This window comes from Culex quinquefasciatus, chromosome 2, assembly GCF_015732765.1.
Source record: "Culex quinquefasciatus strain JHB chromosome 2, VPISU_Cqui_1.0_pri_paternal, whole genome shotgun sequence".
Classification (NCBI taxonomy): Eukaryota; Metazoa; Arthropoda; class Insecta; order Diptera; family Culicidae; genus Culex; species Culex quinquefasciatus.
Window position 1 is genome coordinate 185541000 of NC_051862.1, and position 23897 is coordinate 185564896.

The 23897-nt window shown below is 37.7% G+C and overlaps 1 protein-coding gene across 3 annotated transcripts in view; it reads left to right on the forward strand.

Moving 5' to 3' along the window:
* The first annotated feature begins 1605 nt into the window (after nucleotides 1-1605).
* LOC6031232 (guanine nucleotide-binding protein subunit gamma-e) overlaps nucleotides 1606-23897 on the forward strand; it is a 35039-nt gene continuing 12747 nt past the window's right edge. The window contains exons 1-3 of one of the 3 annotated variants that reach the window (XM_038251903.1): nucleotides 1607-2009; nucleotides 2048-2080; nucleotides 9297-9414. In XM_038251903.1, coding sequence (XP_038107831.1) covers nucleotides 9302-9414 — 113 coding nt within the window. In that variant the 5' untranslated portion in view covers nucleotides 1607-2009; nucleotides 2048-2080; nucleotides 9297-9301. Of the gene's footprint in view, nucleotides 2081-9296; nucleotides 9415-23897 lie in introns of all 3 variants that reach the window. The other 2 variants (XM_001842012.2, XM_038251902.1) reach the window with 2 other exon arrangements.

Below are 23897 nucleotides of genomic sequence, written 5' to 3' on the forward strand. Positions count from 1 at the left end.
CCTCGTCATGCACACGGGACCGGTTTAATGAGTCTTCACCAAAATTTTGAGCCGATTTGGTCGAAGCAATGTTGAGATATCGTGGCACCCGTTTTCTAAAACTGCTAACTTCAAATAGCTATACCTCGGCAATGATACAACCAAATGTCTTCAAATTTGTTTTGTTAATAGATGAAAATGTTTATTTTAATGCCCCGAAAACAGATTTTGAAAAAGTTTAATTGTGTGCTCAAACCAACCTCTGACATTTTTGCCGATTTACATGTATGTTACCCCTTAAGGGAAAGCTTATTATCGAACATATATGCAAAAATGTGACTGTTACATTGGATGTATCAAAAATAGTGGCCAAATCAAATTTCTATCAATGTCACCCCGGGCTCCCAGTTTACGGTATTTCAATTATCTAACTAACGACAGGTCGTATGATGAACCCGGACATCATTTGTATTGAAATATCTGAGATCCGGCCTCCAAAAAGTGTATAAATAACACTTAAGTGCTAATAACTTTTGACAGGGTTGTCAGATCTTCAATATTTTGGGCTCATTGGAAAGGTCTTTTTAATATCTTTCTGAAAATATTTTATGGAACATGTGAACTGGATTTTTTTTCATTCTTTATCTTTGAAAGGATTAAAGTGTTTTGCCTTCCTCATTGAGGAGAGGAGGGGCTATAAAATCATTTTTTAATTTGACCTCCTAGACCCAAAATCATTTATACTTATCGACTGAGAATCAAATTCTGAGCAAATGTCACTTGATTTTCTCGATTTTGGCTGAACGGATTTTGTCCGGATGTGGTCCACTCGGTTCACTTTCAGGCCCCACAGCTTGGTATTGAAAATTGTTGAGTTTCATTTAGTCGTTTAAAGGTTATGATTAAAAAACTAAAAAGGGTGATTTTTAACATAACTTTAAAAGCCATTTTCTTTAAAGGCGGTGTCTTTATATTCTTGACAATAAGTCTGTAGGTAGCTTGATTTTTTTCATTCATAACTTATTGTTAATAGGACCTCTTAAGTGATGTGATCACATTGGGGGCCATCCATAAACCATGTGGACATTTCAGGGAGAAGGGGGAATTACTCTCTAAATGTCAGGAAGGCACCAACCACCTAAATGTGGATGAAGTAACGTTTATTTAGTTTTTTTAGTTTAGTTTTACGCTAATTTATTTGATGTTAAAATAAAATGATGTTTAATATTATGTCTAAAGGATATTCGTAAATTCTATGTTAAAAAATTCTAACAAATTTTTCAACAGTGTTCTCTATGTTCTCCTTTCCTGCACCTGTACAATAGAGCCATCGACCACCATCAATCTGATTTGCGTTCTACTGGAGTGAATCCTTGGTGCACGTGGAACTATGCTGCCAATCTAGTGTGTGATATCGATATATGTCTATGTAGCGTTCCCGATGCTGCATGCACTCCCACATACCGATGGGTGCACGAAACGTGCCAGAAGTAAAAAAAACACAGAAAAAAAAATAAAAAATAAGAATACAACCGTCTCCAGCCCACTGTAAAGTCACCTCTGCTGAGTGCTATAGATATGGGGAGAAGCGTAAAAAAAAGCCAGCCAGCCTCAAAGTGGCCACTCAAATTAGTCGTTAAACGCTGCTCGCCGCGAACGGTCCGGGTCCACTACTACTCAGACGCAACTCACAGCTTTAGAGTCCAAGTCCTCCTTGTAGTGAAGGTGGTGCTATCACACTTCTCCGTTGTTGGGGAAATATCTTATCGTTTTGGGGGAAAGAGTTTAACGCTAACTGAATCATCGCGAGCGGTTCCGTGAACGAATCGGACCAAGATTTTGAGTGTTCGTGAGTGATCACTAATCGGATCGCATTGCATTGTGAGAGATTCGTGGAAGAAGCCGAGTCGATTCACACGGATACGACGACGAAGACGACACGGAGCTTATCTGTTCAACACGCGCAAACACACCGGCGAGCGACGAACGGGTTGTGAGGAGCAAGCAATTGATAAAGAGTGATTACTAACGTGTGTTTCTGGAGCGAGCCGATATCAAGCTTGAAGAGGTGTGTTTGTTAGTGTGTATGAGTGTTTGTTTGGTAAATATGACCTCGTAAAACCGCCGAAAATATAAGTTCGTTGAGAGATAAAATACTGATCGATACAGCGGAAGCGTTATCAATTTTTATAAGGAATTTCGATATTTCAACTTTCTTATTATTGTTATTTTTGCTATACAGTGTTAATTTATCAGTGTACTTTAATTTATCAGGATTTGCGCCAAAATTTTGATCAAATACAAGTTGGGCAAAAATTTGTTTAATTTAATTTTAAAAACTTCAAGTTAGCTTACTGCCAAATTTTTAAAGAGGTCGAACGAAAGTTATTTTTTTAGGTGTAACAAAAATTATTTATAGGGTGAAAAAATAAAATCATGCAAATATATCCTGATGTACAATACAGAATACAGCTGTTTCTACAAAGTACAGTCCAGACACGATTATCCGAAGGCCTTGGTAAAATTTCACTTCGGATAATCGAATCAAGAAAAAAGAAATCGTTGTCTTATTTATAATTGTTGAAATCCAAGATGGCGGCCAAAATTGCGGTGATGAAATATTGAAAAAAATGCATTTTTAATTTTATATGAAATCAACCATTCTAATTTGACTAAAATGGGGTTGCAGAACTCAAATTTGATGTAAAAAGTGAGAAAATAAAAAACGCATTTTTGTTGATTCGATTATCCGAAGTCCCATACAAAATTTCGAATAATTGAAGTTCGGATAATCGAAACTTCGGATAATCGAGGCTTCGGATAATCGAGTCTGAACTGTATTGATTTCGTTTTATAAAAATTCAATGTTTATATTATAAAGCAATGTTTTTTTGTGGACTGCTGTAGAATTTAATCAATTTTTTTTAAATTTATAGCGAATGAAAAGAATGATTATTGAAAATATAACCTATCCGCCAAAATGTGACGTTTTTTTTCCGTTGGAGAATGTGTCATAAATATTTGAGAATTAGTTTAAAAAAAACTGTCATTTTTTTTCGAATGAATTGTTCGAACTTATTTTGAAAGAATAATCGAATTTGCACAGGACTTAAAAAAATTGTAATGATGTTGATTGAAGTAACAACTTTACAGGTTTACATTTTATTTTAAATCTGAGTAATTTTCTATGTTTTCGCAAATCAACTGCTTATGTTATTATTATTACACTTTTGCGTCATTTTTGTTCTATTTAAGTAATCATACAAATTTGGGTACAGTCCATTAAAAATTGCTTTGAGAATATGAGAAAATCTGTTTCCTGGGAAGGGATGTCCTAAACGATTTGGTGTCTCAAGTTCTAGGTTAGGATTAGGACATTTCAGAAAAAAACTAATAAAAAATTTGTGAAATAGAGTCTTTTGCCTTTTTTTCCACAATTTTGGGAATAAAATGAATCCTAAATGATATTTTTCATCTCTCAAGTTTTTTTTTCAGATTTTTAAAATCACGACTTATGTTCGAAATGCGGAAACATTTTTGTGGTTCTTTTTTAAGCAGCGCACCTGGCATACTTCACAAATTCATGAATTAGACACAACTTGTAGAAATTCAAAGCTTTAGCATCATTATCACCTTTTGGTATATTTGCCACAGACCAATCACTGCTTGAGTGTCTTTATCTTTCACCAGGTTCTGTTCGAGCTCGCTAGAACACCATGGAATCATAGCTCGTTTAGAAATCTTTGTGAATGGGCCCAAATACAGCTGCAATCTCAAAATATTCTTCGTTGCGGTGTGATTACTATCAGCATTGACGATTCTAGCCATTGTACTATTAGACAATCTTAACTTACACCCCCCGATAGATGATCTCCCCTGGACGTGTACACATCATTGCAGTTCTACTTTAGCCGGTTCTAATTGTACGTCTAACATTGGAAACTCGTGCATCCCTTGACAGCTCGAACCATCCCTTATCTCATCAGCCAAGTCGTTATATACTTCAATGTCGATCATCCTCATGAGCCAAGGGATAAAGCTACTTAGACTAACTTCATTGCATGCAAAACAAGACTTCGTGGAGCGAGTGAAGAAGCGCACAATGCCGTTTAGCCGGTTGATAAGTTTTCTCATCGATAGCGGCAGTGACTAAGCTAGTAGCAAGTGGCGTGGCGGGAAGTAGTAGCTAACCGGCGCGCGTAAGTTGATTCAAGTGTGAGTTCAATTGTGCTTGTCCAACTTTTTTCCCTCTCTACAACTGGGCCGCAAGGTTAGACCTTATTAGCACTGGCCGCATAACACGAACTGTAAACAGGTGAATTTGTTTTGCACTAGCACTCGCGACGGAGATCTCCTGCATTGCTGCTGTGGGCTGATTTGGAAGTCACGACTTCAAATTAAGCATTGGAGTAAAAATAAAGATGGTATAATGGTAATCGTGTGATAATTTGATATCAAATTACCCGCACGAGGTGTTGAAATAATTGGGATGATAACAGAAAAACCCGAAAAACAGATGTTAAAAACAGTTGAAATGAATTAAACCAAAGGTCCAATTTATATCGTGAAAAGTCACGACTGTCCTCATTTTCCAGGAAACAAGATATCAACTTAGTTCCTCTCCAGCAGCCGTTTCCTTTCGAGCCTGAGTTGAAAATCCGAAGAGGAAAACAAAATATTGCCGCCGGCGACCGGTTCTCTTCATTCTTGAATACACTGCATTCCAAGTTTCAACATTATGTTGCCCGTTTTCATTCATCAGGTGTTTTATGCGGCGACTTGTTGGTAGTTCTGCTACCTTTCAGAGAAAAACCAACCAACTTACCTTTCCCATCACCACTTGCTCGTGGAAATACATCGAACTGGGATCGTTTGGGAAAAACTGGGACACTTATTGACAGTGTCAGTGTGTGTCGATTTAATGGTTTTCCTTCTCGGAATTTACGTCAGGCCTCCTGATGGACCCGCCGGGATTTCGGGGGAGGAGGCGAAGAAGAACGTCGTGAAACGGATATGCTCTCGTCGCGACGATGGTAACTTAATTGAAAAACACTGTGTGGTGTGGAATGGGATGGGAAAGTGGAAGAAAAACTTAATCGAAGTCGTGATTATGGCTAGCTGGAATCAATTTACGTTCAATATATCGGGGATGAATATCAATTTAAAGCATCGTGATAATGATACGCTCAAGTTGGGACTTTGTTTGACTTAGAAACATTGAAATTAAGATTGAATGTTATTTATGTAGCCTTTTTGTATTATCGGCCTATCAGCACTTTGATAATGAATTACAGCTTTCATAAAGTGTTTTTTACTATTCCAAACTAATAATTAGCTCAATTAAAAGTGAGCAAGCAACTCTCCATTGTTGATGAGTCTGAAAATGTAGATTTATTAGCGTAACACTTCAAAAGTTATAAGAATTGGTCGAAAGGCTTAAAGTGATTAAAATGGGTATATTTACCCTCTACCTACACGTTATGGGAGGATGAAAATATTATTCTTCGAGCTATTTTTAGCTTGACATTTATTGGAAAAAGTCACATTTATTTCTTTTAATTAGAGTAAAACAAGTTCAATAACATAAATTTTAGTTATCAAAGGGCCAATTTGACGAAAAATAAAATATACCCAAACAAGATGCATGGTCATAAAGCTTATTAGAAATTAGGCCATTGCAAATGTAATTTTGGTTTTTTTACATTGAAAAAATATTTTTGAAAGCATTTTTCATCAAATCATTTTTAAGTTTCTTACATATTAAGGACCACAGATCGGAAAAAGACGTGAAACTAAGGAAAATAGAAACAGAGGTATAACTGTGCAGCAATTCCATTTCAAAAGATCCTAAACCGAAAAAAATTCTCCGATCGGGCTCAAATTTTTTCTGGGGGTTCCTTGGCCAAAATAATAAGACTCGTATTTTTTTGTATGGCCATTAAGGTGACCTACATCGTGCTAGGGTGGTTCGAAAAATGGCAATTTTCGTCATTTTTCGCAAAAGCCTCTTTTTTCAAAAAATCATATCTCCGCGCCATTTCATCCGATTTTAGCTGTCTTAGACGCAAAAGAAAGATGATGAGTTTGGGTATCTGGGAAAAATATTCAAAAGTTTCAAAAATCTAGCTTAACATTTGAAAAAGTCGCATGAAAACTTAAAATGGCGTTTTGACCATGTCTGGACCAAAGGGCCTATATCTGAAAATATTTTTGTCGGATTCCTCGGAAAATTTCACATTATATATCTAAAAATGGGCAATGTCGAACCGTATGTTTCGAAGATATGATTTTTTGAAAATAAAAACTGAGTTTTTGGACGCACCACGCGCAAAAACGGGAAAATGATGAAATCGGCAAAAAATCAACTTTTTCCACTAAAACTGCGATAACTTTAAAATTTCAGCGAAGACATCTATATGGTACCAAAAGTTGCGTAAAATTTTCCGAGGAATCAGATAAAAATATTTTCAGACATAGGCTCTTTGGTCCAGACATCATCTTTCTTTTGCGTCTAAGACAGCTAAAATCGGATGAAATGGCGTGGAGATATGATTTTTGGAAAAAAGAGGTTTTTGCGAAAAATGACGAAAATTGCCATTTTTCGAACCACCCTAGCACAATGTAGGTCACCCTTACGGCCCAAAAAAAATACGGGTCTAATTATTTTGGCCAAGGAACCCCCAGAAAAAATTTGAGCCCGATCGGAGATTTTTTTTCGATTTAGGCTCTTTTGAAATGGAATTGCTGTGTGTATAACTGTAATGATGTTAAAAAGCATTTTGTCCTTTTTTTCTAATTAGGCTTAAAAGTTGAAATAGCAATGCATTTAAAACAATATTATAACAAGTTTTATTAATTTATAAAATGACTTAAACATTTTAATAAACATTTGTAAAAAAATTATTTAGGTTAAACTATTGAGGTTTTTGCGCTTCTTCTTTATATGAATTTTGTTTGATTTGAGAGTGATTTTTTTTATATGGAATTATACGAAGAGATCCACGAAAAAAAAAGTTAACTGAAATGATATTCTTTATCGTGCATTGCCTCATCTAACTTCCGTGGGTGAGAGAAGATCGCAAGTGAAAAAGTGCTTTTTTTAGTAAATTCTATTTTACATTTCTTTTAAAAAATAAATCTTTAGACAGCCATAAAATTACAAACTCTACACAAATTTAAAAAGCTTTTCAGGTATTTTGTATCACGCATATTGAAAAAAATATTAGAATGAACTGTTTTTAAAGTAATTTCACTTGAAGCTTTTTTGTTAAAGTTTTTTCCTTAATATTTGTTTTTTAAAGTAATGTGTTTCTAAATTTTTACTCTTAAAACTCTGAAACGTTGAATAAAAAAATAAAATAATGGAATACAAATTTATTTAATTATCTCAAGAAGATTTTAAATTAGGAATATTATTTGAAAAAAATAAACGGATTTTCACGAAAACAGTACAGTTTGAATCTTTGAATGCTACTTTTCCTTTCTTCTGTATACAAAAATATGATTCAGATTAGTTGATTTGCTTTTCAAATCGATATTGTTTCATTTGATCAGCTGCTATGTTTGGTAACATTTCAAGGGTTTTTTTTTTTATATCCGCGAGAAAGTGGGGAAAGTTTCTGGAATTCATTGATAAAGGGATTCGCGTTGTAAATTCGTTATGAAGTTTGTTATGAAGAAGTCGTGTATTGTGTAGCAGCGCTATTTTATATTTATAATTATTACATTTCTTTTGGAAAGCCTTTCCCATAGCATCGTTGCTTGGATGGCACACCGGCGGTATGAAGTTAAAAAAAACGCGATGGAATAAGTCCTTCTCATAGCGCCTCAGCTTGGAAGGCAACGATTATGTTTCACTTTTTGGTCAAATCATCTACCAAGATGAATCGAGAGTTGCGTTGGTGATCTTAAATGGCGCGTCGCGATCGCACGCAGGATTTTCATTGCCGTTTCCGTCTTTATTGTCCCGAGTCGCAAATGATTTGTCGGGTCGAAAAGTTGTTCGATAAACAAATTGCATATGGTCGCATCACCTACCACAGTAAATCCTGACCACATACACATCATACACATCCCTCAATACTCATGTGATTCTTTGTCGGAGACGATCCCATCACTCAAGTATCGGACTAACATTCCCATCCACTTCCCCGTGTCTTACGTCGTGGCTGGCTTCGGTATTTATCAGCATGATAAAAACCTTTGAAAAGTGCGAAGGGGTGATAATTGGTTCCTACTTTTCATCTGTGGTCCACGGATCAATTTTTGGGGTCCTGGTCAATAACGAAGTAGCTTCTACGGGTAGACACCAATGCTATGCTATGCTATGCAATTTCAAGAGTTTTTTTATAGGTCCTATAAGCTATGGAATTACCCTTGTTTATAGGATCTTTTCAAATAAAACTCTAGATTTGTTTCTGTATTAAGTTCAGACCCAATCATCTGAATTTTTTTGGAACTGATAATCGAATCAAATGCATTTTTTTTAAATTTAAATATCAAATTGCCAATACAGCAAATTTGAGTGGTGTAGTGCCTGTTACATAAAAAATCAATTTTCTCAATATTTCATAAGCGCAATTGTGGCCGCCATTTTAAATTAAAAATTTCCAAATTACTCTGGAGTATTTTTGGGATCATATTTGAGCAAGGTCGTTGAGTATTAACAAGTAAACGAAAAGAAAAATCATGATTAGATTATGCGAACACACAAAGTGAAATTGAATTCAAAATTATAGCCTCATAATAAAATGTACTGGCTACTACTTTTATTCAACTGTCAAATCAATTTATGATTCCTGCTTCTAGTCACTCATGACGTTTATCAATAGACACTGCTGTTAGGATTTTTATTGCTGCGCATGACCAAATTCATTCCTACCATCATCATGCGAGTAAACAAGCGAGTAAATCTAAATGAATTGCAACCTTGCATACCAACTTCTATTTTAAGATCGTAACAAAGTTTGTATGAACATTTTCATTCATGTTACCGAATCATTTTGTGGGAAAGCAAGCTTTTTCTTTCAATAAAACACAAAAAAAAACCTGCGTAAAAAACCATCCAACTCCAACGACCATTTCAAGCGTTTTTCTTCGCCCGGAAAAACCAGACCCCTCCGTCGCATCGGGTAACCCCAAATGTTCACCCTCCGAAACGCACTCACACGTGCGCGTCGTTTCTTCGAGTTTTTCCCCCTCGGAGTTGCGAATCTCTCGTGTTATCTCGCTTTCTTCAAATTCGCCCCCTTTTATTTCTCCTCTCCGACTTTTTCGCCCGAGCGATGATTTTGATATGCTAATACACCTACTTGCAGGCGCGATGGATCCCAGTATTCTAGCAACCATGGACCGTGACGCACTCAAGAAGCAGATCGAGAACATGAAGTACCAGGCCTCGATGGAGCGGTGGCCATTGTCCAAGAGCATCGCCGCGTAAGTACCCTTAAAAATTTGATTTTATTTGTTTTTTTGAATCCTCGAGGGGTAGTTTTCGTGCAAGGTGAGGAAAATTGGGTTCTTCGGAGTGTTGAGGTTGACGTGAGGGTCAGGAAAAGCCTACAGAATACGTGAAAAGTGGTGAAAATCGTGGAAATTGTCCAATGTCTCAGGAAAAGTCGGTGAACTCCCCTTCCACCCTGCTTTAAGGACTCTCCTAGTGGATGTCGATATTTTCGGGGTGTGTATTTTCTCGGCTGGTCGTGCCCTGAAAAACTGAAGCCGTGGCCATGTGGGTGCTTCCGGTCCACCGGATGCTAGTTTGGGACAGTTTACCTCGCACGGATCGTCGTAGTGGTTCTAGCTGGACCGGAAATCTGTAAATTTCTACCTGGCAAAAGGGGGTTCCCTTCAAAAATGGAAGTGAGGGGGGATCCTGAAGGGGGTGGTTGCTGCAGTGTAGGGTGAAAAACCGCACGCAAAATTATGCTGCCTCCTTTATGACAAGTGTGAGAGGGAGAGGCTTTCTCGTTCTAATCTGATGTCATCTCTCTCTCTTATTCTCTCTCTGATTTTGAGACGTCTCTCTACAGACTGAAGGGGTGGAATAATGGCGGTGAAAAGGAGAGTGAGAGTATCGATTTTCCGATGTTTTCCACCCAGTAATATCTCACGCACTAATACACTAACAAGCGTTGTTATTTAGTGCAACTTTGTTCACAAATTTTAAAAGAGATTAAAACTTGAAAAAACAATCATGTTTTTGAGAAAAATCAATCAAAACCGATGAAAAAATCAGTTGAAATGTACACAAAAGTTAAAAAGACAATCTTACTCCAATTCACGGTAACTAATCTTCATTATGTAGAGTGTGTGCGCTGATATTGGTTTGGCCGGTTGATGATGATGATAACCGTGAATAAGAAGAAAATAAAAACTGTGAAGAAGCTACTGCGAAACGGTGTCAGTGCGAGCGGGGATGGTTTGGCCTTTTGTTTGAAGTGCTTTCAGTGTGGGTGTGTGCGTTACTTCCCCCCACCTCGTGTGTGTGTGTGTGGTGTAATTAGGGGTGATGCAAAATCAACACACGGGTAAATTGGACGAAACTAATATGAATAAAATGGGGGAGCTGTGCCGAGAATGTTGTTTAGCAAGGCGAATCAGGGTAGGGTTAAAAGATTTGAGCGATTTTTTGTTTTAACAGAAAGGTGCGGTTTTATTCGTAAAACAGTAGACGTTTAATTCGTAAAACAGTAGACGTTTAAAATGAAGTTTTATTTTTGTTTATATTCTACATAACTGCTTGATTTCAACTTAAACATGTATTGCTAAAGCTTTTTTAATATCTTTAAAATTTAGGGAAATCATGTATTTAAATCTAAGTACTTTTTTTTAGTAATGATTCAATGGTCAAAAGTCCTGTAAGATTGAGGTTCTTTTGTAAACTTTTGTCTTGTTTTCACCAAACATCTGATATTTTTGTTCGAGATTCTTGTTACACAGCCATTTTTCAAACCATGAAATTATAATGCAACTGAGCAAACATAGAAAGGGGAAAAAATATATTAAAAAAAGATAATGATGGTGGTTTAAAATACTTTATAAAGAATAGTTTATTACTTTTTGAAAAAATAAAATACTGTGAAAAGCACGGAGGGATCAAATTATTCTCACATTGCTAATTTAATTGGTTTATTGGTAATAATTTTAGGTTTTTGTTTGTATTTTAGCATTTACAACATTTGTTAATTTCGGCATATTTCGGCAAACAGTTCATATATCGTTGAAAAACACCATGAAAACAATTTGGTTACACAGCAAAAAATCCGATGGTAAAATCGCATGCAAAAGCATGCACATCACCTTCGTCAAAATAAACACTTAATATTACACACTGCATGTACAAATTTTGCAACACACAAAAAAAAGTTGCAACCTACGGGATTCAAACCCAGCACCAACAGTAAGGACTGGCGCCTTAGCCCACTTGGCCATCAGACCGATGTAAAGCTGCATGGATAAACGCATATATGAGCTTGACATTTCGGTCAAGTAGGTTTCCCATACTGATGGGCTACATATTTCAGAGTGTAAAATCACATAAAATTGCATAAAATAATGCAATATTTATTTTACACCCAGGTCTGTTACACGCAGCTGGATTACTACTTTTTTAGCTGTGTACTAAATGTTGTCTAAGCAATGTTTTATTTAAAAAAATAACTAGCAATACAATTTGATGCCTCTGTGCTTTTTTATGCTAACTAGATAGGAATCCCAGAAAGATTATTACCAGAGAGCACAGAGGCATCGAACCGTTTGCTGTAATTCTAAAGATACTACTTTTTTGTTTATGTGATAGGCATAAGTGAGTAGAGAGGTTTTAAAATATCAACAAAAATGATTTACTTAGTTTGGCTTCTTCAGATAACCAAAATACCCAGAATAAAAAAGCAAACCCTATACCTTTCTTTAGTAAGAAAGGCAAAAAAAAAAAAACAATTATTTAAATATGTTGAAAAGAAAAAGTGCTTTGAGAAATAGATATTTTTTTGTTTTTGTAAACAAATAAAGGACATCATATTTTTCATCTTTTGATTGCATGCAGAAATGTAAAAAAATCGTCGCCATTATGTGCTATCTTGTGACTCGTCTGCTGTAAAAAAGATAGGATGTGTCATCTTACAAGCGACAATTTAGTGACATGCACGACAGATACAATTGCTTGAATGATTTCAAGTTTTGACGAATGGTAATCTAAAGATGACGGATTGTTTTTTTTTGGTCTGCAAAATCATTTTTTCCATGCTTACATACTTTTTGTGTACAAGTTTTCTCATATAACAATACATGCTTCTGCTCACAAAGGTGATGTGCATGCTTTTTCATGCGATTTTACCATCGGACTTTTTGCTGTGTTGTTTCAAATCTGATGTGATCTCTTTATATGATTTTAATAGTTTATTTTTCCCTAAGTTAAGAATAATAATGAAATTTAAAATTACAATAGTCAAATCTTTCGCCATTTATTATATTGATTAAAATTGGTAAAAAAAACTGGTCAAACAATCTGAGCAATCAACTCCATCAAGCCCTTGATCTAGCTCATTCGTCTAGACTTGCTTAGATAGTTAGATTCGCCTAGAGATTAGGTGATCCATTATTGTTTCTTTGACTTTCGTAAGCGTTTATTCACATAAAACAAGACATTTTCGCTAAAAGGAACGGGGAGGAAAATGGGTCGAGGAATGTGTTTCCCACGAACCAATTTTCCGGCGGTGGAAAAATCACTTCGAATCATTGTTCTGACAGCCTCCCCCCCTCTCCCCGATTCCACGAAGCCTTGTCTTGCCGCCGGAAGTCGTCCCTCTTGTTCGCTGGAAGCTAGGAGCTTCCGTCGACAGCAATTTGGCACCACTTTGAGCTACAGCCACCCCTCATCGGCGGTGGCTGCGAATGGTCGTTCAATTAATGGCAATTAACAACTTTTCGGAAATCTTTCCAGTGTTGCCGTTGTTGGGTTGGCTTTTGATGAACTTTTGGAGAGGTTTGAAGAAGATCAAGTTGGTGCTTGATTCAGGTGGAATATTGAAAAAAAGCAGACAGATTTTCTTGTTCACCAGGAAACTTTCCGCATCAACGAAAGTTAGACGTGCTGAAAAAACATCATTGAAAATCTTTTTTAACATCTAAAAAAACAAGATATGTGAATGATATTTTTGTGAATATCGATCAAATTTTCCTGGCCACATACAGAAAGCGTTTGCAGATTATAATAGACGTTTGACGTTTTACATGCAAATGCATCAGTTGATATTACATATCTCACGAAAGAGTGAAGACATAAACTATTTGAATTTTATTTGAATTGCACCTTTTGATGAGTACTATACCTGACAAAATAATTTAAAAATCGATGTATTTAAAATGAAATTTAGTTAAACTAATCCGAAATTCATCCATTAGAAATATTTTTTCCTACAAAAATATCATCGAAGTGATTGTATACAGATAATTGCTATAGCTTCGTTGATTCCGTATTGGGATTTTTCCGATCAAAATCGACTATCGTTATCCGATTTCCCAAGTCATTCTCGAGCCGTGATTTGGTTATTCTATTCGTGATTAGATTATCGTAAAATGCTTGTCGTTCGCCCCAGCAGCTCCCTAGGGTGCCATGGTTGGGTAACATCGAAAAAAAAAGTCATTTTAACGCGGGTTCGTAAAATCTAATTTTACGTTCTTGGGTGTCGCACCCCAATCGTTGGCATAATTTGCCCAGAATTTTGCATGCTGCAAATCGCTTGCTGGAGCTTCGATGAACTTCGATAAAGCGCTAGCAATTCAACCTTAAGTGGTTATCGATCCCGTTTAGGGTATAAGTGCTTGTTTTGATTTTATTGGTAAAGAATTTAAATAGTAAATAAAATAAATTTTAGAAGTTAAAGTTCTCCCTTAATCCTTTCTTCGCAATAAAATACTTTCAAAAATAATAAAAAAGTTATAAATCAAATAGAAAAAACTACATCCCAATGTAGAAAAGCCAAGAAGAAGCAGGTGGCGACAGCTGAAGTAGAGCACATGTTGCCGATGTGCCCCGAGATACCAATCGAGCTCCCCGGGAGTACACTAACTTCATCATCGATTTTTATTGCATTATGATTATGATGGCGATTATGTGGATGTGTGCCAATCCGAGATGTCTATGCGGTGCTCATGTTATGCTTTCGAAGCGGAATCGCCAATTGATGAAATGTAGAATGGATGTTCAAATTTCACTTGAAATTTATGTATTGAAAACGAAACATCTTTCGATTAGAAAATTGAAACAATACGCACAAAAGATAATTGTCAGAAGTTTGAAATTATGTCTGAAAATATTTATACAAATAATAATCTAGCATTTTATGTACACGAAACGATGATACGGTAAGACAAGTTTCGTTCAATTTAACTTTATTTGACTTTTCAACATGTTAAAATATTTTAAAATATGAGAAGCGGTGCATCTGCTGCGTCAGGATAGAATAATCGCGACAATTTATGTGTGGCAGAATATTCCTCATCATCCAATAGCAGTATAACGGGAAATAAATTTCCATCTTTTTCTTACTCGAACCCAGCGATTGGCCGCGATCTGGAAGAAGCTAAATTTAGAACCCATTTCCAATCGAGTGTCTAACGGTGTCGGCGACCATTTGACCTTTCCCTAGACCTGGACAGCAGTTATCTAGTGAAATTCTCTTTTTTTTCAAAGGTTGTCAGAACCAGACGGACTACCCCACTGGGGAAAGCTTGAGTTTTTTTTGTTTCTTCTCTAAAATTGCTACAACGTTGGTCCACTTGGGGCACGGTGGATGATTAATCAGGATTTTAATTAAAACAGGACACTCCGTGGCGTTACCGGCGGCGATGCTACTGTAAAAACCCGGAACGCGTTGGGTGACAGAAAAGCAGTTATTTTAATTAAAAATTAAAGCAGTGCAGGGCGCGGACCCTGACGGGATGGCACCCGCCGTGTGCCCGGAAGTGTGTTTTTTGGCGGAAATTGGGTTTGAAATTTTCGTGGGAAGCTGTGCCAGGGTTGCTTTTTTGTGTAAGGGTGAACTGCATGAGCACCATGCAATTTTTTAAAAGGGAAATTGTCAATCTGTTGTCGAATTTTACTCAAGGAAATCAGTTCGAAATCTGCTGGTTGCTTATTACTTTGTAGAAAGAAATCCATAAAAATATGGTGCCTTCGGAAAAGTTGTTCTAAATTTTAATTAACAATAATCGCTCGTCAGTTGCTTTTCTCCATATATGTTGACAATTGTTCCCAAACATACTTCAAGGGCATGGAGGAAGAGGTTCCGGTGGTCAGATTGATTTCAAATTTGGAAGCTTACTAGTTGCTCTATTTGAAAATAAGTCAAGTTTTTCCATAGTCAATGAATTTCCATGGAAACACATTCAGCTAAAATCTCACCATTATTATGCGGCCAGGTTAAATAAATGCAGACGAAATCCACCGTTCTAGAGCCGTTTTCATTTTCTCGGCGGTGCAGTTCCAGTGCGAAATCCTGCTGCTGAATGTGGCCTAGCAAAGCGTTTTAGCAGAGCGTGCTCTCAGGCACTTGCAATTACCATTCCGGCATCCATATTCAAGGAGCTGGAAGCTCTTTGCCCGCGGAAAACAAGTCCTAGTACGAGTGCTCGAGAGTGTGTGCGTGTGCCGGTAGCAGTGGGTGTGGAGCGGAAAATAATTACACTTTGTCTCGGGCAAACGAAACCGAACCCGCAACCCCTTGAGGAGAAGTGAAGAGGGGCGGAAAACTTTCGTATTCTCATGGTAGTGGAGAAAACTTAAGGGAGAAAAAGTCATTTTTAACTCGAAATGGGCTCTTTCTGAGGTTTTATTTGAACAGTACTCTTTGGGGAGTATTCGAGTTTTTAGGTGAAGTTAACTAAAATGCAGCAAGGAAATTTTACAAATTCATACTTTTCTAGCGACATCCAACAAAACCCCATTAAAATTTAATACATCGATTTATTCGGCAACCGGTGACCTAGCAGCAGTGTCGCAAGACCCTTCCCTAGAGGTAACTAATAAAATATTCAAAAGAATTGAGCAAAGCATCTCGTAAGCTACCCCGAGAGGCATGAATTTTCACCAAATGGGAACCGAGTCCTGCCCTTTTCCGAGCTCTTTATTTGAAAACTTTTGACACGCCTAAAAGGGTGGTGTGGTGTCAAAGCGAACGATATTCCACGGTCTAACGCAATCGCGGTTTGGCGACCGACACCACTGCTAGGTGTGTTGTTGGTGGCGGGAACTGTGACACCTGGTCGATCATTAGGTAATGTGACATTCAGAATTGGACAGTGGGAGAAGAAATGAAAAAACAAGCTTTTAAAAATTTAAAATAATAAATACTTTTATTTTATCAACATTGTTGAATTTTTATTAACAAACTGACTTAAGTTAGTTTGACCATAATTCATTCAATTTTTTTTGTGTTTACTGGTCATGGGATATAGAAAAAATGTTTAAATTATAGGTATCATGTTTTAAAGAGTTATTTTGAAAGTCCAGCTACTGTTAACGTTAGTTTAAATAAAAATGAGACGTTCAAAAATAATTCTACTATTTTTTTCAATTCATTTCAAGATCAAAAGGAAAGACTCACCGTTTCATGTTATTTCTCACCCCTCACCTCACTCAAGCCCATCTCCGGTGCTTGAAACCGCTTCCGAGGGACCGTAATTGTCCGTAATGCTATTTTTATCAACCGCTCATTAATTTGCATTCTCGTCGCTGGTGGCGACATCGCCAGGACACGCTCTCCTGTTGCTAGTCTAATCGAAGATTCGAAGGAAAGGAGACGTCGACGTGCCTGAGAACGTATCCTTTTGAGCTCACGTTCAATTCGATTCCGATCACCGGATTTTCCGGGCTGCCTTTTTCCCCTCCACCGCAGTAGCAGTTTTCGGTTCGGTTTCGGCTTGGTATGGGATGTCCTGTGGGAAAATGTTGTGGCCCGATAAATAATAGAGCACATCATCGCGCTTATTGCGTTTCCATTTCTCATTTCATCTCTCTGAAGTTGATGATGTGCGCTCATCTGGAAGGAAAAATTGTGTGGTTCCGATGGGATCTGATAAGGGAGATTTGCAGTCGTAAAGCATTTCTATTCTTGACTTTTGGGTTTCTTCTTTTATTTTCAGTTTGCATACAATGATCATTTATTGCTTTTTTGTATTAATCATAACCAAACTTTGATCGTCAGAGCAGTATTTCCCTGATTTTGGCACTTTTTACGATTTTTGAAATTGTTTTTTTTTATTTATTTCGATTAAAGTTTACCAAAAAATCCATGTTCGTCTAAAGTGTGTAAATAGTAGTTTATGCAACTAGTTGAAAAAAGAAGATTTTTTCAGCACGTGTTGTACATTAATCCAACGAAGTTTGAATGCGACGAGTGCTGAAAAAATCAAGATTTGCAACGAGTTGCTTACAACAATTTTTGCAATTCCGAAAAACGTTTCTAGAATGAAATTTTATGTCAAACTTTTATATGATTAGTAAATTCACCGTTCAAAACAAAAAAAATGTTACTTTTCACCCATTACAGTGCTGAATTTTTTTTTTTTAAGCACTGGTATTGAAAGGTATTAATTTTCGATTCTGTTATTTTTGGTTGGGAAAAGTAGGCCGTTTCGGTTCTCCAGATAGACTAGAAAAGTTGACAGTTTCACAGAAAAAATCTTTATCTGATATGATTTTTTTTATCGATTTGGATTCTTCGGAAAAGTTGTAGGTATTAATTAGGACTGTTTGGAGAATTTTTTTTTTAAAGGGCGTTTCAAGTGCCCACGAGGATTGTGGTAGTTGCCTTACAAGATTTTACTACTTGAAATTTTACTAGAAATTTAAACTGTAAGAATCCACATTTTGAAAACTAAAAACAGTAAATTTGCTTAACAAACCACTCTCCAACTTCCCTTACGCCTTCAGCTGAACCAAACTTAGTCTTTCCAGCGCTGCGAGATCAATTGGAGGGTACGCAGAAAGAAACTTAACAGGGTGATTTATGAGCGTCATCTGCTGCAGAGACGACGGAATACAAATGAGTTTTTTGGTGGGCGTTAAAAGGAAACATTTGGCACCGGGGCAAATCGAACCCGACGTAGTTCGGCTTTCCGGTATTCGCCGACAGGGCAGAGGCAGCTCGACGAAAAGGTTGACGTTTACGACTATGCTGTTTGAAAAGGACTACCATGGAAGGGGGAGGGACATTCGTTATTGTTTTACACAGGAAGAGATACAGGGAAAGAAAATGTGTCTGCATGTGGAATGCCAAATTTGAGGAAGAAAATCGCGGAAGAAACCTAACAAACTCACCAAACTAGCATGATATTATGCATGAACGTAACCGTACTAACACTAGATCGTAAGAATTGCATGCGTACTAACCCACGAAACCAATACTAACCAACAAACTAACTAACATAAAAACTAACAAATGAGCCAAAATGGCCGAAGAAAGGAAGAAACCAGTGAGCTAAGCGAAGCACGTATGAAAGAAGCCTTACGAAGGCGAAAAAGTGGCATTGCATGTTTGTGAAAGCTAGAATTAATTAAATAAGAGCAGACGTCGTAACAGTTCCGAGTTTCGCGTGTCGTGAACAACACGTGTCCTCTCCCACCGGGGCAAAATCCCCTGTGCCAGGTAAAGAAACAAAAAAGCAAGCAAGAAGCCCCCGATCCTCTTCCATGGTTAGTCATTAATTAATAGAAGGTAAAACACTGACTTTAGTCCCGGATCACCGTGAACCCTTTTATCGCCGTAATCCTATTTTATCAATTTATCTGGAAAGATGAAAGGAAAGCTCACATGTGAGGTTCGCCCCTTTTCAGTGCACACACAAAGTCAGTTGGGAGAGTTTTTCCTGTTCAATGATTCCGGGGAAAATGCAACCAGTTGATGGGGTTACATTGGTGATGCTCACTTTTGAATTTATTATTTTTGCTTTAGTATATTCGCTCATATTTGATAAAGAAGTCTTAAAAATTTAGCCAGACGTAAAGTGAAACGTAAATTTTCATTCTATGTCAACCCAACTTGCCGTCGTATCATGTTGATGGGTTAAAAGCTCGATAAGCCATATCGAATTTACTATCCGGGGTAGGAGGTGACGAGAGTAAATTCCCGGGAATGGACCATTTTTGGACCTCTCGATTCCCGGGAAATTTTATACTTATAGATTTTGAAGCAACATTATATAAACAAATCAGAAAATTATTTGAAAAATTCTAAATTCTAAAACATTGGAAGTTCAATATTCGATGTCCTACTTCGGTTTATTTTTTCTCTGATCTTCTTATTCAGAAATTTTAAAATTTAACTTGTCAAAAATTCCAATAACTATAATTGAGAGAAGCAAAAAAAAATAACCCCAATATTTAGCTTGCAGTATACTTAGCGATAACGCCCCAGAAATGAAATCTAAAGTTTTTTTTTTTAAATTATTTTTATTTATTATTTCTGAGAAGGAAAAGCTTTTTAAAAATAAGTTCATTTCCTAACAACTGTAAATATTTCTTCAATGAATTTCACAGTTGACCTTGAAAAGGAAAAAAAAAATGCTTAAATTATTCTTTTGAGTCGTTGTTTATCATATTGCAAATATCCCGATTCTGGGAAATTTTATATGGTATAGCTATAGCTATTTTTTACTTCACAAAAATGTAATTATAAGTTCATGCAACAAGCTTGTGAAACTATTGAAAATTAAACAGTGCGAATAAAGATTCGTTAATGTTTTAAACTACAATTTTGACTCACAAAAGCACAAGAAACGATCTTGTACTTGCAGATTCAGAAAAAAAATCAATAGGTAGATATAGTTCCTCAGATAAAGAGGATACTGAGGTTAACGTTTCATAGAATAAGTATGAATGAAATGTAACTAAATTGATTGAAAAGTAACAATATTATTACATTTCCTTTTAAATAATTGCCACTATTGGCATAAACAAAAGAAACTCCCGGGTCCCGGGAATTCCCGGCAAATGACCAAATTCAACTCTCGATTCCCGGGAAATTGAAAATCTCGAGAATCGTCACCCTCTAATCCGGGGGGATAAAAGGAAGTAAGTAAGTAAGATTTAAGAGTGTAGCTCTAACGAGTAATCAATTCAAAAGCTTATTTTTTAAATATTTTCAGAAGTTTTCTCTTATAAATCTGTTTTTATATTTTTTAAATGGTGCAGTGGAACCTGGGGGATTTTGAAAATTTCATAACTCTAACGAGTAATCAATTCAAAAGCTTATTTTTGAAATATTTTCAGAAGCTTTCTCTTATAAATCTGTTTTTTTTTATATTTTTTAAATGGTGTTATTGTGATATGACTTTTTTTATGTAACGCCTTTTTTCAAAATTATCTTTATACAATTTTCGTAGCTATAGAAACAAACAAAAGGTGTACTGCGAAACTAAATTATAATATTTAGTTACTTTTGAATTAATTAAATAAATGAATAAAAAAATTCACAAGGATATGATAAAAAAAAATCATTATATCGTTAACGATTCTGAAGATTTTTTTTAAAAGGTAAAATAATCTTATTTGATTTATGTTAATTAATTTATTGAAGTTCCTTTGAATCCACTTAGAAAATGCCGGCCACGATTTCCTTCATAGGTGTTCTGCTAAGGGGAACTGCGAAAGATTTACTTTTTATACTTTTTTTATGTATGCACTTAACCCAAAATCTGGGGCCCATGATCAAATATCTTGTGATAATCCATGGATTTGATGACGTATTGGAAGTTAAATGAAACAGTTAGGGAAATACTCCAAAAGATATTGATTTTACTTTTAACAACCTAGTTTGGTATACATATTATTCAAACAGATTAAAAAACCCGATTTAATCCCACCTGGGGTGAGATAGAGCCTTTCTTACAAAAGGAAGTTAACGGCAGTTGATTTTTTTTTCAAAGAAATAGCAATATATAGAATGGTCCATTCATAATACAATTCGAAACTCAACCATATTTTTTCATATAACTGAAAAGCGCTGGTTTTTGCCCCATTTGCCATGGCCGGTTGTAAGCTGTGCTCGCACACAAGCATTTTCGATTTTTTAAATCAGAACACATTGTTTTTGAGACAGAGAATTAGCTCACAATTTGCGATGTTCGTAATGTTTTCTGCATATCGCTAAATTGTTCGTATTCTCTGAGTGTTTTTTGCACTTTTCAAAATATTAAAAATTAACGAGAAAACAAAATAATTCCGTCTTGCTCCAATGCGTTAAAGTGGTTACAAAATAACTGGCAGAAAGTGTTTCAACACCCGAGAATTTGCCGTGTTGTAAACAAGGATGTAACGGTAAAGCCGCATAAATGTTCTTGAAAGCTTTGAAACGCCTACTGTAATTCACTAAACTGTCATTTAGGCGTTAGGCAAAATTGTGAGATTTCAAATTCAAATTCAAATTCAAATTCGGTTTTATTGGTGAATAATCAAGATACAATAAGTTCTTTTGAGGTACAAAACAGAGTTTTGTAGTTCCTTTCAGCTGTGTGTTACATCATAATCCATTTTGGAACAGTTATTGCTTGTAAATAAAGGTGTTACCAAGAGTAAGAAAAATTTAAAAAAAAAACTTACACAACTTGCTAGGAAAAGGGGATAGAAATAGAGAAAGCTTAAAACTAGATCACAGTTTTTTATCCTTTATAGATGTGCTTAATCATTAATTCCCCGAGGGCTAGAAATTGCTCCGCCTTGTTACGGCAGCTCCGAAACCGCGTCATCATCTCCCCCGCGAGAGCAAAGAACTCCGGCAGGGTAAAGAGATCTTCCCCGGTGACTTCTTGCTGGGCCGCATTGCCGCTACCGGCCGCGACCACGCTGGCAAACGATCGCCCCCAGCCAGGAGGGATCGCTGGGTTGTCCGCTGGAACCGTACGCTGGCCAGCTGCAGGAACGGCTGCACTCGTACTTCGTTGAGGAGGGTGGGACGCTGCTGCTTTCTTCTTCCTCTTTTCCTGCTCCTCGAGGTAGGACTTGCGCGCGACGCATCCGCGGTAATTACCGGTATGGTTACCGCCGCAGTTCGCGCACTTTACGCGCGGCTTGGTTTGTTCTGCGTTTTCCCCAAGTCCGCCTTTCGTGGCAGTGCGCACACCTCCGAGAGTGTGACTCACCGCACTTCACGCAGCGGGGCTGGAGGTTGCAGTTCCGCGAGCCGTGGCCGAATTTCTGGCAACGGTGACATTGCGCTGCGTCCGTCGGATTTTGGAGTAAAACCGCCAGTTTACCCAAAAACCGTCCAACGCCTTAGTCCGCCGCAGGTCTTGAATCTTGACGGTGCCGCGGTCGAAGTACAACAGGTACAGTGTGTGTGTACCTGTGACTGTTGTCTTCCGCGAGAGGACTTTTATGTCTCGCGGCGTTATTCCGGCACCCGAGAGGTGCTCCTTGAGGACGGAGGTCGGGCGGTCTTGGTACCCCTGCAAGACAATCTTTACAGCGGTCTTCTGCGTGGGGTCAAATGTGTAGAATTTGAAGTTTTACGCTTAAATTTCTCCACAACCAGGTCGAAGTTCTTTTGGTCAAATGTGAACACTTGCACTGACGCTTTACCTATTTTGAGGCAGTACACGAGGCCTTCCAGCTGCTCGTCAACATCGTCCGCCAACGTGTCCAAAACAAAAATTGGTGGTGGTCGTCGTTCCTTTGGAGTAATTACTTTTTGGCGTCGGCACTTTTTCCGTGCACGACCATCGTCGTCGTCGTCGTCGGTAGTGCTACCGTCGGTGTTGTTGTAGCTGCTTTCCTCGTCACTCAGCCTCGCGAACTTGTTACTGGTGGGAATGTTGGCGGATGTTGAAGCGCCATCGGTCGACGGATTGCCGGAAGTAGCTGAACGGAGCCTAATAGGGCTGCGATCCTGGACGCGGTAATTAGCGTGTAGTAACTTGGGGTCGAATCCTTTGGCGTTCACACTCCCCGGCGCGATGGCGGTCGACGCGGCGTTGGTTTGTTTACCTTTTTGCACACGGCCGGTAGACGAACTTCGCGGGTTTTTCGAGGCCGCACTCGAACTGCCACGGCCACGGCCGGCCCTTGGCATGCTGTTGGAGCAAACTCGCGGCTAATCACGGTAAATTACGGCGAAAATTTTCGAAAAAACGATGGAGCACTGAGCACTTGACTGCTGCTTGCACTCGTGCGTACACGGAGGTGATGTGAGATTTCAATAAGCAAGCATTTAGGCGTTTTTGGGATTGGGAAGCATACAACGACTGAGCGCTCGGTGGGACTTCACTACGACAAACGCAAACGTACCGAATAAACCACCTTGGTGCGCTGGTACGATGAACAAAAATACTAATACACAAAAAGGCTAGTACCGAAGCTAGAAAACCAAACCCGCGATGTGCGTTGTCACTGGCACATGGGAAGCTTGAACGCTTCCCAGAAATTCGTTCGCTCAGAGTTCGATCAGAGAATGAGCAAAACAAAAGAAAGGCAAAAGAATGAGCATGAGGCTTCAGAACAGATAGCTGCTTGCGTCTAGTTTGCGTTAACTGAAGCTTAGCATAGAAAATAATGATAGGCGATGTGTGATGAACGAGCAATCGATAAAGCAACTTGCACTAAAAGGGGGTAATCTAGTATCAAAACTCTATACGCGCCAGCATCACGCGCCAGCATTGCTCGCGTCTGCATGTGAAGCTCAACTTGACGACTTGTCGACGAGGCGACGAAAATCGATCGTCCATGATTTTTTGAAACATTTGAAAACCGCCTGATTTGGTGAAAACACACTCCGAGTCCCCATAAAAAATGGATAAATTCAAATTTGGTATGGAACTGGTTCAGGTTCAGCACATCCCCTTTCAAATGCGCCCAAGAGAGCTTAAATCCATAATGTGGGCTCTGAGAAACCCCCTACCACAAAATTGAGCACTGTTTTACC